This window comes from Solea solea, chromosome 13 (assembly GCF_958295425.1).
Source record: "Solea solea chromosome 13, fSolSol10.1, whole genome shotgun sequence".
In the NCBI taxonomy this organism is placed as follows: Eukaryota; Metazoa; Chordata; class Actinopteri; order Pleuronectiformes; family Soleidae; genus Solea; species Solea solea.
The window spans coordinates 27,227,428-27,246,027 of NC_081146.1; the positions used below are offsets into that span (position 1 = coordinate 27,227,428).

At 41.3% G+C, this 18,600-nt stretch overlaps 2 protein-coding genes across 2 annotated transcripts in view; both read left to right on the plus strand.

The window, feature by feature from the left end:
- sv2a (synaptic vesicle glycoprotein 2A) overlaps nucleotides 1-15,645 on the plus strand; it is a 41,168-nt gene extending 25,523 nt beyond the window's left edge. Inside the window, exons 3-13 of the mRNA XM_058647842.1 lie at nucleotides 1,335-1,515; nucleotides 2,328-2,479; nucleotides 6,055-6,188; nucleotides 6,743-6,832; nucleotides 7,996-8,103; nucleotides 8,292-8,380; nucleotides 9,054-9,218; nucleotides 9,412-9,545; nucleotides 10,113-10,319; nucleotides 10,900-11,059; nucleotides 12,089-15,645. Coding sequence (XP_058503825.1) covers nucleotides 1,335-1,515; nucleotides 2,328-2,479; nucleotides 6,055-6,188; nucleotides 6,743-6,832; nucleotides 7,996-8,103; nucleotides 8,292-8,380; nucleotides 9,054-9,218; nucleotides 9,412-9,545; nucleotides 10,113-10,319; nucleotides 10,900-11,059; nucleotides 12,089-12,272 — 1,604 coding nt within the window. The 3' untranslated portion in view covers nucleotides 12,273-15,645. The remainder of the gene's footprint in view (nucleotides 1-1,334; nucleotides 1,516-2,327; nucleotides 2,480-6,054; nucleotides 6,189-6,742; nucleotides 6,833-7,995; nucleotides 8,104-8,291; nucleotides 8,381-9,053; nucleotides 9,219-9,411; nucleotides 9,546-10,112; nucleotides 10,320-10,899; nucleotides 11,060-12,088) is intronic.
- Nucleotides 15,646-16,044: 399 nt separating this feature from the next.
- Nucleotides 16,045-18,038, plus strand: bola1 (bolA family member 1). Its single transcript, XM_058647845.1, has 2 exons — nucleotides 16,045-16,112; nucleotides 16,672-18,038. Exon 2 carries the CDS (start codon nucleotides 16,685-16,687, stop codon nucleotides 17,117-17,119), a length of 435 nt encoding a protein of 144 aa, XP_058503828.1. The 5' UTR covers nucleotides 16,045-16,112; nucleotides 16,672-16,684; the 3' UTR covers nucleotides 17,120-18,038.
- Nucleotides 18,039-18,600: the final 562 nt, after the last annotated feature.

The window sequence follows — 18,600 nt, forward strand, 5'->3', positions numbered from 1 at the left end:
GTTATTTGTTGTAGCTTCTATCACATTAGAATCAGTCAAATACAAATATGACATGTGTTTTACTCTCAGGTAACTTTACATTCAGGCACAAATACACATATACTTCAGTTTTTGAAGTATAAATAATCGTTAACAGTATAAACAGACTGATGTCTGATCCATTATGTTCACCAGCGAGATGCTAGAGTACCTATGATGTTACTATGAGAAGCAAATAAACAATAAAAACTGAAAAATGAAGTTGTAATTTTGAACTCAGTGCAGACCACGTCTGCTGCTTCTTCTGAGAGAGGATTTTGTGAACATTTCATCCATTTAAGTCAATAAACTGCTCCAGGATTTGACTTTTCTGTGCAGCTTTGTGCTCACGTTGGACTCATAATCAATCCTTTTGCCCCATTTTGGATACATTAGAAACTGTGACATCAGTCCTTGAGCTATAATTTATTCCAGCCACAATTAGACATATCAGCAGATTGATGCCAGTGCACAGAGATAATGATCCAGCTGTCAGCATAGCAGCTACAGTGTGTGTGTGTGTGTGCAGTCTGTATGCTGCTGCTGCTGCTGCTTATTGTTGCTCGTTACACAGTCTGGTTTCCGTGACTTCAGAGGACATTACATTAACTTATATTCATTTCCTGGAGACTTACTCTAACACTTAACCATAACTACTACTACTACTAGTACTAGTACTACTGGCCTAACCCTAACCCTAACCTCATCCTGACCTTCACCTTCACCATCAATGTGATCATTGATGTAATGAGGACTTGCCCTTTGTTGTCCCCATAAGGACGACAACTCCTCATGATGCGACTGTGTCAACACAACATGACACACACACACAGTGCTTAACTGTGCGTAATGAACATTTATACTATGACACATGTGTAGCATATATTATTTAGAAGTGTTATCGATGTGATCATCAATAACAGAACTCTGATCTGAGTTCAAATAAAGAGGTTTTTTAATAGAGAGGTTTTTATTTTTAAAAGATGATAAACTATTGCAAGCAAACTTGTGCAAACTGTAACATGACATTTTATTCACTTATATTTCTGTAATACCAAATATTAGTTTCAGGGTAATAAACCAGCTGTTTCTATTATTGGATGTCTATGGAAGAGGATTAGTGCCACAAACAAAAACAAACAAACAAACAAACACAAAAGCCTCAGAACCTCAGAGTTCAGATTGTGACATTGACATACTGTAATTCTGAATGTTCACAATCGTCTTTTATAGATGTCTAATGAGAATGAAGCTGATGATTTCAGAACTTCCCACCTGAAACATTCATGTGTCATCTTTCCTCTTCCTTCCTCCAGGTCTGATTGTTTACCTGGGGATGATGGTTGGAGCGTTCGTGTGGGGCGGCCTGGCTGACAGGATTGGTCGACGGCAGACCCTCCTCATCTCCCTCTCCATCAACAGCGTGTTTGCCTTCTTCTCGTCCTTCGTCCAGGGCTACATCTCTTTCCTCTTCTGCCGCCTGGCTTCGGGTGTGGGGTAAGAAGACGGACGAGTCGCACGGGCAGCAGCAGCAGCAGCAGCAGCAGCAGCAGCAGCACATAGTCTGAAAACATGGCTGCCAGCAGAGATTAACTCTATGCCTGTTTTAATCCAGAGCTGCTCTGGAACTGCTCGTTGTTCTTTTGCATTTCCATTAGCAATCGTATCAAAATAACCAGCTCCATCCATTTCCTTCTTTGACACGCTTCCCTTGAGGTACCAGAGTAAAATGGTGACCAATGACTCATTTTTAGAGCCACTCATAGCGAGACTGTAGAATGTAAACAGTGTCCGCCATCTTTGCTAACACTTGGCGTCACTGGTGAGCACGTGACAAAGAAAACTGAGGTTGGGAAGCACAATTTTAAGCTTAAGCTAAATGCAAACCGCTGAAGTATTCCTTTAATTGGACACTCTAAATGTGAGTGTTGGGTCAGGAAGGACATCCAGTGTTAAAATCAATGATGTGGATTCTCCGGTGTGTCGACCCTGAGAGAGGGAGAAGCCCAAAGGACAAAAAAGGCCTAAATGTGAACGTGGTCTTACATCAGTTCACGTGAGATTATAATGTGTTGTAATGGAGCAAGAACAAGTTGCTCTTGAGTTTAATTAGCTGCACAATTATCAGTGGCTCTTAAGACTTTAATCCTATATTTCATCTGCTATGAAGCTGATATTTCACCGTCTCCCTCTGCATCAAAGTCTTTCTCTTCATTTGATAAATGTTCCTAATGCCCCCCCCCCCCCCCCCTTTCTTCTGCCTCTTTCTTTTTACACCTCCACCCTCCACCTCCACCTCTGCTCCACAGTATTGGCGGCTCTATCCCCATCGTGTTTTCCTATTATTCGGAGTTCCTGGCCCAGGAGAAGCGAGGAGAGCACCTGAGCTGGCTCTGCATGTTCTGGATGATTGGCGGTATCTACGCCTCCGCCATGGCCTGGGCCATCATCCCACACTACGGTGAGGACAGCAAACACTGATCGATCACTAATATACTGTATTCATCCCTTCACCTTCCTCCTGTTCAGTCTAATCTGTCCCATTTTATAACTTTCCTAAAGCACAAATATCTCGTTGGTTTCCTCCACACTAACCATTCGGAATGAATTAAATCGCCGATCACATCTAAGTTTATTCAATTTAGTCGCAACAAAAATGGATTTCACCAGGTTTTTTCTCGATGGTGAGCTCGTCTTCTGTGGACAAGCTTCTCATGTTTTTCTGGGTCACAGCCTGAGGACAGGAAGTGTGGAAAACCAGCCCAGGATCACTGCATATGTGCTGTAGTACACGAGGGATAGAGCAAGATGGAGGACGAGGATCCACTGAAGAACAATTCAACTCCCCATCATTTTATCTGGGTCTGTTAGTCCAACTAACTGGATTTAGGACAATTTCAGGGAGACTAACATGATTTAAAAGTCCAGTTAGTTTCAAACAAAATAATCATTCTAATCTTTTTGTAAACATGAGCGTTGTTAACCACATGTTAGATGGTAGTTTGTGGTTTGTGCTGTTAATATAAGAGCAGTCTAAACACGGCGTGACCTGTAAAGGTTAATGTGTTTGTATACGGACGATGAAACATAAGGAAATCCTGTTGTTTTGTGGAGCTCGTCTTCCACCATGAAGCATGAACTTCATTTGCTGTGTTTCCCACTTTATACATCATTATGGAACTGTGGCAATGAAATCAGTGGTTCTCAAGCCAGTATCCAGGGACTTCCAGGAGTGTTTGAGCGGGTCAATTGAATTTCCTCTTGTTTCTTCCACTCATCAGAAGTTAATTTAACAATGTTAGATATAATCAGGTCACATTTGATCAGTGCTCTCCTACACTCGGCCATTACAGCGTTAACTGCAGCTGACAGAGGAGCCGACATGTTCATGTGTTCACCTTACGTTCACATTTCAGACACTTAAAGCTTCAGTCTGTAATTACGTTCTAAAAACAGTTTGTTATTTGTTGAAATGCAGCAGATGAATTGTGGTGTAGTAGGAGGCTGTGATGGACTGGTGAACTGTGCGGGCTGTGACCCCGTCTATCGCCCCGCGACCCTCATGTGGAGGATAAAGTGGTAGAAGATGGATGGATGGATGGATGAATGGATGGATGGATGGATGGATGGTGTAGTAGGAGTCGGGAGAAGGTTGCAATAGCAATAGCATTCCACTCATTCCTGTCAAAACTAAACAAAAAGCCAATGGAAGACAGAGCCCAGTAATTACAGTTTATTTAACTGTATGTTATTTATTGCACTGTATAGTGTGAGGTGGCAAATGTATGACTGTATGTATGAGGAGCACAGCACCACTGAGGCAGAGCGCTCTCTGAAGATTTGAAATGAGGTGCACGTTCTGTTTCCAGCATCCTCGCAGTATTTGGATTTGCATATCGCACAGCTCAGCCTTTTCATTTTAACCTTCCTCACATTTCTCCTTCTTTCTTCAAAGACGACAACATTTGTTTTTAGTCACGTTTGGAGGAACTCCGTGAAGGAACACAGTCACATTACATGACATTAGTCTTAAAGTGGCTCGATGTCCACCTGACTTCTCAATTATGACAATAAAGATCCTTTCCTTCCATTCCTAGTTTTAAGAATTCTAAATTTGCTGACCTCATTATTGGTACAAGGAAATACATGAATTTACAGGAATATTTGCTGCTTTTGCAGTGTCATGATTTCTGCTGCCTCTTCTCTGACCTCTCCTCCGTCTCTTTCCTCTCCTCCGTCTCTTTCCTCTCCTCCGTCTCTGACCTCTCCTCCATCTCTTTCCTCTCCTCCGTCTCTGACCTCTCCTCCGTCTCTTTCCTCTCCTCCATCTCTTTCCTCTCCTCCGTCTCTTTACTCTCCTCCGTCTCTTTCCTCTCCTACGTCTCTTTCCTCTCCTCTGTCTCTTTACTCTCCTCCGTCTCTTTCCTCTCCTACGTCTCTTTCCTCTCCTCTGTCTCTTTACTCTCCTCCGTCTCTTTCCTCTCCTACGTCTCTTTCCTCTCCTCTGTCTCTTTACTCTCCTCCGTCTCTTTCCTCTCCTACGTCTCTGACCTCTCCTCCATCTCTTTCCTCTCCTCCGTCTCTGACCTCTCCTCCGTCTCTTTCCTCTCCTCCGTCTCTTTCCTCTCCTACGTCTCTTTCCTCTCCTCTGTCTCTTTACTCTCCTCCGTCTCTTTCCTCTCCTACGTCTCTGACCTCTCCTCCATCTCTTTCCTCTCCTCCGTCTCTTTCCTCTCCTACGTCTCTTTCCTCTCCTCTGTCTCTTTACTCTCCTCCGTCTCTTTCCTCTCCTACGTCTCTGACCTCTCCTCCATCTCTTTCCTCTCCTACGTCTCTTTCCTCTCCTCCGTCTCTGACCTCTCCTCCATCTCTTTCCTCTCCTCCGTCTCTGACCTCTCCTCCGTCTCTGACCTCTCCTCCGTCTCTGACCTCTCCTCCGTCTCTTTACTCTCCTCCATCTCTTTCCTCTCCTCCTTCTCTGACCTCCCCTCCGTCTCTGACCTCTCCTCCGTCTCTTTCCTCTCCTCCGTCTCTGACCTCTCCTCCATCTCTTTCCTCTCCTCCGTCTCTGACCTCACCTCCGTCTCTGACCTCTCCTCCGTCTCTTTCCTCTCCTCCGTCTCTGACCTCTCCTCCGTCTCTGACCTCTCCTCCGTCTCTTTCCTCTCCTCCGTCTCTGACCTCTCCTCCGTCTCTGACCTCTCCTCCGTCTCTTTCCTCTCCTCCGTCTCTGACCTCTCCTCCGTCTCTGACCTCTCCTCCGTCTCTTTCCTCTCCTCCGTCTGTTTCCTCTCCTCAGTCTCTGACCTCTCCTCCGTCTCTGACCTCTCCTCCGTCTCTGACCTCTCCTCCGTCTCTGACCTCTCCTCCGTCTCTTTCCTCTCCTCCGTCTGTTTCCTCTCCTCAGTCTCTGACCTCTCCTCCGTCTCTGACCTCTCCTCCGTCTCTTTCCTCTCCTCCGTCTCTGACCTCTCCTCCGTCTCTGACCTCTCCTCCGTCTCTGACCTCTCCTCCGTCTCTTTCCTCTCCTCCGTCTCTGACCTCTCCTCCGTCTCTGACCTCTCCTCCGTCTCTTTCCTCTCCTCCGTCTGTTTCCTCTCCTCAGTCTCTGACCTCTCCTCCGTCTCTGACCTCTCCTCCGTCTCTTTCCTCTCCTCACTCTCTTTCCTCTCCTCCGTCTCTTTCCTCTCCTCCGTCTCCGACCTCTCCTCCATCTCTTTCCTCTCCTCCGTCTCTGACCTCTCCTCCGTCTCTGACCTCTCCTCCGTCTCTGACCTCTCCTCCGTCTCTGACCTCTCCTCCGTCTCTTTCCTCTCCTCCGTCTGTTTCCTCTCCTCAGTCTCTGACCTCTCCTCCGTCTCTGACCTCTCCTCCGTCTCTTTCCTCTCCTCACTCTCTTTCCTCTCCTCCGTCTCTTTCCTCTCCTCCGTCTCCGACCTCTCCTCCATCTCTTTCCTCTCCTCCGTCTCTGACCTCTCCTCCGTCTCTGACCTCTCCTCCGTCTCTGACCTCTCCTCCGTCTCTTCCCTCATACAGGCTGGAGCTTCCAGATGGGCTCGGCCTACCAGTTCCACAGCTGGCGTGTCTTTGTGTTGGTGTGTGCCTTCCCCGCTGTGGCAGCCATCTGTGCCCTCACCACCATGCCTGAGAGCCCACGCTTCTACCTGGAGGTCAGGATGTCAGCTCTCACCCTCACACTGACATTCAGGACGTGCTTGTTGCATAAATGCATAAACACACGGGGAAACCCTGTGTGCACTTGCTTTGCCACAGACCAGAATGATGCTCTAGAATGTTTTGAATAAATGAATAAATATCAACCCTTCAGTGAAATACAGTAATATAACTATTGCTGATCGAGTTTTGAAAATATGGCAATAGATTGATACAGTGGTGCTATATTAGGTAACAGTTCATTAATCAACAATGATACATTTAAAATTGTCATTCATTATTATTTGTACAAACGATGTATTAATCCATAAATGAATATATTAATGGCAAAGGATTTCTTTATCTTATATTTTAGTGGGAAATTTAAAATGATTTCAATTAGTTGATAATGACAGATTTAAGAAAAAAAAACATTTAAAAAGCGAAGCTAATAATTGAATTTCCTAAAACTTGCTTGTTATCATGCAGCTTCATTTGCGTGTGCCGGTGGAACAAGGACAAATTACTCCACTGGTGACAGCATGAATGCTAACATCATGTTTTCCTGCAGAATGGGAAACACGACGAGGCGTGGATGATCCTGAAGCAGGTCCATGACACCAACATGAGAGCCAAGGGTTACCCAGAGAGAGTCTTCTCTGTGAGTCACACTCACACTCACACTCACATCACTCTCTGTCTGCATGCATGTGTGTGTGTGTGTGTGTGTGTGTGTGTGTGTGTGTGTGCCAGGCATATGCAGCAGTGCAGCTCTGTACTGCATACATTTGCATACTGATAAGTTGAGGGTTCGATACGCAGTACAGTGAGTACCACTAGTTGTTACAGTTGAGCACTTACAGTATGTCAGATCAAAATATAATGTCACAAAGCTATTACGTCTTTTATTAGCCGCTCAAGTCCCTGGACGAGAAAAAAACGTCTTCAGCTCGTAAAACTTTTCTTGGCTGAAATGTTGGACCAATATAAACCTTGTCTTTAGTCTTTTTAGTCAAAGAACAAGCTCTGGTTCAGTGTCTCCGTCAGCTGGACATGGACTTACACATACTGTATATGTATAAAAGGACGTCCTGAACTCAGAGCTTTCAGAACACTGAGGATTTAAATGTGCTCATTAACATTATTTGGTGACATATATTCACAATCTCAATATGCTATGTATGGACTTTATAAGGTGGTAGTATCACAAAAATACCTCATATATATATATATGTATGTAATATGGTCTGTTCTTACATAACAGAACATGTGTTAGCACTATTAAGTGTTAATAGTGTCCAAATAACTTATGTTCCTCATACTAAAGTGACATCTTGATCACTATTAATTCACTAGTAGTTGAACAACTATTAACAACACATCAAATCTAAAGTCGCCTCCTTTCCTCCTTTTCCTAATCTTGTGATAAAGTCCAGACTAAGCAAAGCATGTTGAGATCGTAAATTCATGTACAACAACTTCCTTATTTACTAATAAGCAATAACTCTGAGGTTAGTTAATGGCTTACTGGTTGTATAAGAAGGTCATGCAGAATAAGGCATAATTAAAGTACTTAATAATGATAATGAATGAATTAACAGCCAATATGTTACTAATGTGCATGCTAATAAACTAATGAGTTTGTTTCAGGTGAGATTCATGCTAAATATGTCATGTGTTAGATTAATGTAACATGTTACGAAGACAGTAACATTGTCACGTCATTTATTACTTTTAAACACGAGTAACAAGTAATATGTAAGGTAATCTCCATAATCCATAACGTGGCTATGAGATGATGAACGATTGTGCCGTCTCTCCCAGGTGACCACCATCAAAACCGTCAAGCAGATGGATGAACTGGTGGATTTGGGTGATGGTGCATCCTGGCACCTGAAATGGAGGACAAAGCTCACAACGCTTTTCCATCAGGTGACAAACGCTGGTGGCTGCACTGCGTGCACTGCGTGCACTTGCAGCCTATATCGTGCATGCATACGTTAATATCTGCATGCAGTGATGTAGGTTCCTGGAAACAGCGACGGACGTGGATATTTGTGTTTGTGTCGTCATGTTCTGGTTTATTATTTTACTCGGTCTGTTTTTCTTTTCTCCTGCAGGTGTGGAGTAATTTCCAGGCTGTTTTCTCACCTGAATACCGCCGCACCACGTACATGATGATGGCTGTGTGGTTCTCCATGTCCTTCAGGTAAGACCTGGTTGAATAATCATGCACCACTGCAGCTTTTTTCTGGGTCACAGTGTGACTTACACATCAGCAGTAAGTCAGGCAGTTGCTGGCTGGAGTAAATCACAGCAGCACCGCGTTGATGTTTCTGGGCTCGACACCTGATCGGAGTTTACATGTCAGACGTGCTACAAATAAAAAATGCATGCAGCCCATTTCAGTTTCATCATCGTAAATGTAAGTAATACTCGCTGTGTTTGTCTGAGATATTATACAAACACAAGTAAACAACAACTTTTCATTTTCATATTTTCATGGTTCACAAAAAGTCCATTTTCCTGCACCAGAATAAAATAACAACAATAATACTTATAGTATTCTTATTGTACATTCATTTGTTATATTACTTATTTTATATCATGTGTAGTTCTGTCTGCTACAAACAATAAACTAAACCAAACACCAGTCAGTCAAGGAAACGACAAAGAAGCTTTTAAAAATGGTGCAAAGTTCTGAAGATGCAGGATTTCGGCAAAATCCACTCGGATCAAACACGACAAAATAACCTCTTCAGTGGTCGCCATGTTTGTTGATGCCTGAACCTTTGCACTCAGCACTGCCGCCTAGAGGAAGTTTTCTGCGTAATGTGGTAATATCACGAGTGTGTCTCCTCTTTATTGTCCTCCTCCCTCAGCTACTACGGTCTGACTGTGTGGTTCCCCGACATGATCAAGTACCTGCAGAAGCAGGAGTATTCGTCCCGCACCAAGGTTTTTGTCAAGGAGAGAGTTGAACACGTCACCTTTAACTTCACGCTGGAAAACCAGGTCCACCGTCAGGGACAGTACTTCAATGACAAGTGAGTAAAGCCTGTGTGTCTTTAACAGTTAGAGTGACGTTTGTTTTGATTGAATATGAATATTTATGTGTAATAAACTCATCTTTGAAGCGGAAAGTGTCTCTTTGGATGTCTTGTCTTTTTGTCTTTGTCTCTTAATCAGTGCCCTGGTCTTGATTCTGTCCCCCCTGTCTTTGTGTGTAATTGCTTGCAGGTTTATGAACCTGAGAATGAAGTCTATGGTGTTTGAGGACTCGCTGTTTGAGGAGTGTTTCTTTGAGGATATCACCTCCAGCAACACCTTCTTCAAGAACTGCACCTTCATTGCCACCCTCTTCTACAACACAGGTGATATTAACATCCATATATTAAGTAAGGCATGATATACCAGGAACAATGTGACAGAGATGAACGGGTGTGCAAAATAGCGTTTATAAATATAAAAAAGCACTAAAAGAAAAAATATGAAACCTACTTTGTACAAGTATACATATGCACACCTAATTAACACCTTCATTATATTCATACCTCGCTGTGGAAGTGAGAGCAGATAATTACTGTACAGAAATACAGAAATACAGAAGTGTCACTTATGCAAGGCCACCCGACAGTTGTTTACTGCATTTATTATTATTATTATTATGTGATAGAAACTCTTTCTGTCCTGAACTCTGGAAAATGTAAGAAAACATCTTTAGTTCACAGAATGACTACTTTATATGAATAAGCTAAAAACAACTAAGTGTTATTAATGCATGATCAGCTACTGGTTTCAGTTTGATGTAGGACCCATGATGGCCGGTTTTCCTGGCTTTCCCCTGAACTCTTGTTTGCTTTAACAATACAACCCTGCTCTTGTTCTGTCTCCTCCTCCTCCTCCTCCTCCTCCTCACCCTCCTCCTCCATCACCTCCAGATCTCTTCAAGTACAGGTTGATCAACAGCAAGCTCATCAACAGCACTTTCCTGCACAACAAAGAAGGCTGTCTGCTCAGTGACATCAGTGATGACAATAATGCCTACATGGTCTACTTTGTCAGTTTCCTGGGCACCTTGGCCGTGTTGCCAGGCAACATTGTCTCTGCGCTGCTAATGGACAAGATTGGACGCTTGAGGATGCTAGGTAACGTGGGCACATCACTCAGCCTTTATGAGCAGCCGCGGCATTTGACCCTTTCATTTCCTGAATAGAGTCGTAAGAATAAAGAACATCAACATTCTCCTCCACGCTGCAAAGTCATTCTGCTACCAGTCAATATAATATATCACAGGTTTGATAATATCCTGGAGAAACCTGAGCATTAATAAAGGCAACGATGCTGTCCTCTTATTCACATGCAAGGTTAGGTCAAGTGCAGCTTTAAATGTGAGTACAGAGAACTGGGAGTGACGTTCACCGCCTTCCAATCAAAAAATGACTAAAGTGCCAAATGAGTTGTGAAACAGTAAAAGCACAAACATGACAGACAGAAAATACTAACTCTGAACTCTGAGTTATACGTGAGGATGCTGCCAGCTAAATTCTTGAACTCTTGAGTTCCAACTCCAAATGGAATGCAGCCGTACAAAAGTGAATAAAACCCAGCAACAGTCATTTCTTTCTTCACAATATCTAAATAATGATTGCATTTTCTCGGGAAAAGAATCCGATCCAGTGTAATTGTGTGTGATTTCCTTGTCTTGTTCCCTCTCTTCACCTACAGCGGGCTCCAGTGTCATCTCTTGCATCAGCTGTTTCTTCCTGTCGTTCGGCAACAGTGAGTCAGCCATGATTGCTCTGCTCTGCCTGTTCGGGGGAATCAGCATCGCCTCCTGGAATGCTCTGGACGTGCTGACTGTCGAGCTCTACCCCTCTGACAAGAGGTAGGACAAATCTGCTCAGCTCATTTAAGACTCACTCAGTGAACACACGTCATAATAGCTGCTCCACTGTGATTGGTTGGCTCACAGAGATGTAAAGCACATAACTGTCTTATTATAATCCTCATTTGATCTCCTTATTAGAATTTAAAGTCATTTAAAGACACAACACATGGTTGCTTTTGCATGAACATCTGATGCACCTCTGATTCTAATTCTAATTGACATGTGATGAGGGGCTGTAGCGCCATCCTGTGGTCATATACAGTCTTTGCAGTGAATAATGTTGAGACTCAGTTGAACAGTTTAAGGCAGACGTGTCAAACTGACAGTGGCCCATCACTTAATATCATGTGAAAACATGACCCACGACCTCAGCACCGACCGACACAGCTGCCAGTGAGGCGATAGAATATAAGATAATATACGTATGTTTGCTGTTTTATAACAGTCAAGACATTCGCTCATAATTACCACATTATTAAATGTATTACATGTATTAATAAGCTTGTTTGGTGTATTCATTACAGTTGTCCTCATTGTTAGTGATGTCATTTTGCATAAATGTCTCTGTTCTTGACATTAATAAATAAATATGCTTTTATTGTGAAGTATATGTCGTTCCATATCAAAACGAGCACTTTTACTTTGAAATTCATTGAAATATCACCATGAATATCTTAATCGCGATATCATGATGGAATATTGTGTTTTCATTCTAAGCTTGTGCTACTGAACAGTTGTAGATTGGGCCCCTCTGGATCAGATCAAACGCTCATTGGCCCCCAGGTCATTTGAGTTTGACACCCCTGGTTTAAGGGATAGTTCAGGTGTTTGGAATATACTGACTTGTGCTGTTGGAAGATGGTTTTACTAAGAAAATCAGGTTTTTCACCCAATAGTTCTACTTTTTTTTGCTCCAATGGCCAGAACAGATTCCTTGTCTTGTGAAAGTGTTACTTGGCAATAAACCTGATTGTGATTGTGATCTACGAGGAAGTAACGTCTGTATGTGACTCTCTTTTCCCCCAGAACCACAGCGTTTGGCTTCCTCAACGCCCTCTGCAAACTAGCAGCCGTGCTGGGCATAAGCATCTTCACCTCGTTCGTCGGTATAACCAAGGCTGTGCCCATCCTCTTTGCCTCCGGGGCGCTGGCAGTGGGCAGTTTTCTGGCCCTCAAACTACCAGAGACGCGAGGTCAGGTGCTGCAGTAGTGTGGACGAGCCGACAGCCTTCGCTCAAGAGTCCTCCAGGTCACACCTTCTAACCCCGCTCGACTTTACTGATATCAAGTAACAACACACATGTGCTTGGCTGTAAATATTTAGGATTGGTGATTATTGGATATGTATCCATCCATGCTATAATTTTAACGCCTGACTAATTATCCATGAATACAGGTTATTAGATAAGGGCAGATCAGTCAGATCTGCTCTCACCTGGGGTTAGAGGTCAGATCACGGGGGCTCTTGATAATGAGCCATGCAAATAGACTTATAAAAAATGAGTTCTCCTCTCACCTCCATATTTGAGAGCAAATGACTTTTTAAGTTTTGACAACTTTGCCATTGACATCTCTTTTTTTTTTACCTTGATTTTAAAGCATTAGAAACATGATGGGGGGTAAAAAAGCAAGACACGCCTCTCTTGTTTTTCCTCTTGCCCAAGGTCTTGTGTTGATGATCAAACTGCCATTTGATATATACACACATATATATACATCATAGAACATTCCAGGGTGGTTTGAGTGCCACAGTCTGTTGTCCCTTCACAACATTTCCCAGAATTGTGTGGAAAAAAGGAAGCTGTGAGTTGTAATCCACACGTAAAGCACAACCAGTCGTCAACAATGTTTTAGAGACTTGGAAGAAAATGTTCACAATCTCACTCACGTGGTTTTTCATCCCCCTTTGTAAACACTGCCGTTTATTTCTTCAGGACGTTTGTCTCTTATAACGTGTTTATTTAACTGTGACTGTATGAAAACAGGTGGTGAATCTTTCACCCCTCCCCCTTCCTTTGAGCATACGGCACAAGATATTTCCACTTAAATCATCGCATTGCACTTGGACGTAATCAAAACTTTAAAAAATGAAATCAAATATTCAAAATAGAAAGGCTTCATTTATAGTTTGGATGGTTTTAAGTGTAGACACAAAGTGTGGAAAGTGCATAAAAGATGGCAGATCAATTCTAATTGTTTGTGTGACCTGAACGTTTATATTGACATGAGTGTGATATTTAAATCTGATTCATGTATTTGATATTTTTTTCTTCCACCATTTCCCATTTGGCAAACTATCGTACTCATGGAGCGGCAGTTGTTTACTGTTAGCTGTAAGTGAGAGAATCCTCATTTGCATTTGATCGTGGAACACGTCACAAAAGAAAAGTCAGAGTTGTTGTATTTTAACTTGTGTCCACGGGACACAGAACATGCTGGAACATTTCCACCCACTTCTTAGAGATGGCAAACTAATGTGACTCAAATCACAACAGCAGATTTTATATTTCATTTAATCATTAATCATCATTTAATGAGCATTTACAGCCACGTCTGTATTTGTTTTTACTTGGCAAACACGTTTTCCAGTTAAACTTAAAAAGGCTATATTCAGGCTGACCATATGGATCCTTGTTTTCTTAAAGTATATATAAAACAATCACCTGTAGAAATAATTTCCTATAATCTCCAACATTTATTTAAGCTTTGTTCCTACAACACTTGTCGGAGTGTGTTGTCTCACTGGTCATTTTCGCCTCTGGCTTCACAAAACTATCTCATCTTATTTCCAAATTTTAAGGGCAATTTCAGGGCACTGAGCCTCAATCTCCCGTTAATTCCTTACCCTGCAGCATGGTGGGGATTAAATGATGGATAATGTTGCTTCTTTATTCACCCGAGAGAACTCACTGCCAAGGGCTGATTGTCATATTTCCCACTCACAGATAACAGCACAAAGGCAGCAAGAATAAATGCCTCCTCCCCCTGATATGAAAAAGGAAATGTGATATGTTCACAATAAAAAAAAGAGAAAAGCAATCATTGAAACGTTAAGAACGGTTTTGTTCCAAACTGCCATTTTGTAGGATAGCAGCCATACATAGACTCAAGACAGTTGGAAAACAAAGTAGACAACCCATTGCACTAAGTGTACCCTGTAGTACATGCACAATTGTGAAGGCCTTGTTCTTTGAGACGCGTCCTTGTTTGTGAAGTCCTGAGGAACCAGGTGAGGGTTCAAGCAAGAGCACAAAGACCAAAACCTACCAAAACGACAATGTTCAAACATGAGTGCATGCAGCTGTGAACGTGCAGGTGCTTTGAGCTGCGATGACCTGCCCCCTACATGTCACACACACACACACACACTCATTTCTCATTTGACCTCTGACCCATTAGTGTGCCATGAGTTGCCAAATGTTTTTTGTATGGCCTGAGTTTACACGTTACACCATCAATTATCTGTAGTAGATATGAATATATGTAAATAAAAAAGAAATGAATGAAAAAAAAAACAATCTATAATGTGATGAATAATATAGCTCTTCAAACCTTCTGACCCTGGGAAATAATAATAATACTATATTGACGTCAGTCTTTGTCGGTTCTCCGCCATTAGCTGTGTAAAAATAAAATGAAATCAAATATGGTTTTATTTTCACAGCTCATGTGAAAAGTTTTCTTTTTTCTTTTTCTTTTTTTTACTGCAAGTTCTAAAAGCTTCAGAAGCCCTGGATGGCCAGACAGTAAATATTTGCCCTCCTAAAAGAGCACATTGACAGTATATAAAAGCACATTAACTGTACAAATATAAAAGCTACTTGCTGTGCGTGGTCCGACTTCACCCATTGAATCAAAAACAAGGATGTCAAGAAAAGTGTCGTATTTGTCCAGATCGTCTCTCTTACATACATATCTCAGCTTATGTTACAGGGTCTTTTTATATAATTAACCTTGTTGTTTTAAGCAACAGTCCATTGTGAGTGCAAAAAGTTAACAAAGCAATAAGTGTGTGGGTACTTTGTCTCTTATTCTCTCCTCCTTTGTAGCTCAAGGGAATCGGAGCACGTTAATATATATCCAATGAAAATGGGAGTTATCAGCTCAATAATGACAGTAATCTCCAAAACAAACAACCCAAGGTCTTGAGGCTTCTGTCAATAAAATTGCATCGCCATTAAATCAGTGTAACAAAGAATTTGATCACCTTTGTCATTGTATTGTAACGTAGAAACCGTAGTCAACTGTTTGTAAGTATAGATGCTGTTTGTGAACCATGAATACAAAAAAAGTCATAAAAAATAATGTGTAAATGAACAATAATGTATGTTGTCTTTGAGTTTGTGCATTTTTTTGTAAATGAGAATGGAACATAAGTGAATACATCAATGTTAAATACCAGTTATGAATCATAGTTAGCTTCAGTGTGACGACACCACTTCTGTTTAAAGGTGTGTGAGATTTTTTTTTTCTTATATTTTCTCATTTTTTTGATGGGGTTTACACTTTGTTGTGAAATTGACCCATTGGAATCACAATGGATAACAAAGAACTATGAAAAATAAACAAGTGGAAAAATAATAATACAATCTTGCTCAGTCTTATCTTTTTCGTGTTAGTTTTTATATAATATTTTAGTTATATATACATATAAGAAGAAAAAATTATATTTTTTCACAGCTTTATTTATTTTGTTCATGGAGGCTTCTTCGTTGAACGAGAAGCAAATTCATTAGGAGTTTTATTTTAAATATTTTGTCCAAAACATTAAACTGACTGAATAATATCAATTAAAAGTGTAAATTAAATTAAGTAAGAAATAAATCATGGTGTAAATAATGCTGCAAATAAAGCTTGTGGAACGATAAAATGTGATTCTGAGAGAACAAGAAGAGAACACATTCATTTTAAATGTACATTATATGATAAACAATACGTTTTCTTTTCTTTTCTTTTCATTGACAACACTCCTTACCAATAGGTGGCGGTAAAGCCAGATGACGTAGTTTGCTAACAACACTTCCGGTTGACTCGGCTGACTCTGCGGCAGGTAAAAAGCTAAATGATCGTATTTCATGCACCAGTTTACTTCTCCAGTCGTTGTGTTAATGTCGCGTTGAACGTGGACGGGTTCGTCATGTTAAGTGGATCAGAACCATGTGAAGACAAAGTTATATTGTCTTCGTTTGCTGTCATATTAGTGCTGTTTTACAGCGAAAGCTAATTGCTAATGCTAGTAAGCGTCATTAAGCGCAGTTGTTTTAAGGTTAAAAAGTGATAAGTTATCGTAGTTCTACGTCATGTCACCAGCTTATGTCGGAGTGAAAATGTTACCTAATGTCTGCTCATGTTCATGTTAATCATTATTTATGATAGAGCTTCATTATCACCCTCATCCCCATTTGTTGTTAAAAAGTTAAACTATAGCATCCGTGTTAACCTTGCTAGTTTAATGGTTTTGCTATAACAAGTTTTCATTGTTATTTGTTTAAATAACTCAGATAATTATCAATATATGTGTTTTTGTCTAGAAAACATTAGCAGTGACCCAAGTGTAAGGATGGAGAGTCAGAATACAGAATACGAGTGATTGTCATGTGTTCTTGTAGCCACAGCCTCTTGATGCTGCCCAGTGTGGTCCACTTGGCTCGGCCTGTCTCCATCCGTCTGGCCCACTTCAGACCACACATGGACCCAGACCCAAGCCGCCCTGTTGAGAGGGCTATCAGGACCAAACTAACCAACGCACTAAAGCCGGATCACTTAGAGGTTCTTAATGAAAGCCACATGCACGCTGTGCCGCCTGGTTCTGAATCCCATTTCCGTGTCCTGGTCGTGAGCTCCCAGTTTGAGGACCTGCCACTGATTCAGCGTCACCGTATGGTTAATGAGACTTTGAAGGATGAGTTGAGTTGCCGCATTCATGCACTGGCCATACAGGCTAAAACTCCCGCGCAGTGGGGGAGTAACCCTACACTGGCTAAGAGCCCACCGTGCATGGGGGGGTCCAAGGGAGATCACACTGTGGAGGAGAAACTGAAGACTGGACAAGAATAAAGTGTTGGTCAATGAAGCTGTGAAATGTGCTGCTATTACCAGAGACGGGGTCAGGATCCACACATGGGTTCTGGGAGCTTTTGTTTGGGTCACTTGGGTCCAGTGTTTTACCCACAGTACCCCTCTATTCCACATGAGGGAGCTGGTTACAACAAGTCCTTTTTGTAGCAGTATATTCTGTTAGTCTGAAAGGTTCTCATTTTTTCCTTTTGATTTAAAATAAATAAATAAGATCAAGTCATTCTCAAAATATATTCACCCTGTTTTATCTAAACTGCAATGTGATGGGAGTTAATGAGGGAGGAGAAACACTATAATACTACATATACACTATACTATACTATATAACTGTTCATCAAGGCATCAAGTAAGTTGTTGAAATGTTTGTGAGATATTTATTGACAGCGTTACCTACATGTTCTATGTGCTCTGTCAATGTTTAACCTTTTTTATTATGGAACGTTTTTCACACCTACAGACACAACACATGTTATAAATGATAGAAGACAAAAGCAGCTCATGGTGGCGTACGGTGATGCTGCTGCTGCTGCTGATGCTGCTGCTGCTGATGATGCTGCTGCTGCTGCTTCAGTTTCCCATGAGAAAACTGAAGTCAACGTTTTAAGGTTGGCTCACTGGTGCTTTCATTACTCATTCATTACTTCATTACTTAATAAAACACTGTTAAGAGAACACTAATCATGTGGTATATTACACCCATCTTCTATATCTTTGCTTTATGTTTATCTGCCATGGACCCTTTTTGTTTTTAGAATATCTAGACAAGAGAATGTCAGTATAATTAGATTAGATCAGAGTTAGGATGAGGGGGAACACTCCTCCCTGTTCTGGTCTATAACAATCCCCCGTTTACTGTGTTGAATATAATTCAAAGGACCAATAAATCCCTGCACATAGAAATGTTTGTGTGGAATATTGATTTATTCAAAGTGCAGTTATCATAATGTAAGAATGAAACGCATGTTCAGCTAATTTTTACCTAATCTATCAATTAAATGAGATGTCTCACCCTAACCCTAAATACAATGTCAGTACCACTGACTCAACACATGGGGGCAGTATGTGCACAAATGTTAGGACAAACTAAAACACAGCGAATACGTTGATAAATCCAAGATTTCTTCATTAAAATTAGAATTAAAAACACTATTAATCCTAGAGTTTTAACATTACTAGTAGTTTCAATGCAACAATCAAGTAATTATTAATCAAACTATTTAGATAATTGATTCATCGCTTATAGAGTTTTGTTTTATCTAAAACCATTTGACTTACTTTTTAGCTTCTTACATGTAAATATGGTTATTGGTTATTTACAACAATAACAATAATAAAACAATACATTACATTTTGGGGTTTGCAGCGATATTTTCTGACATTTTGTGAGCCAAGCAACTGATTGATGAACCAAGAAAATAAGAGAGAGATAATTATTTTGTGTAATAAATTATCTGAACCAA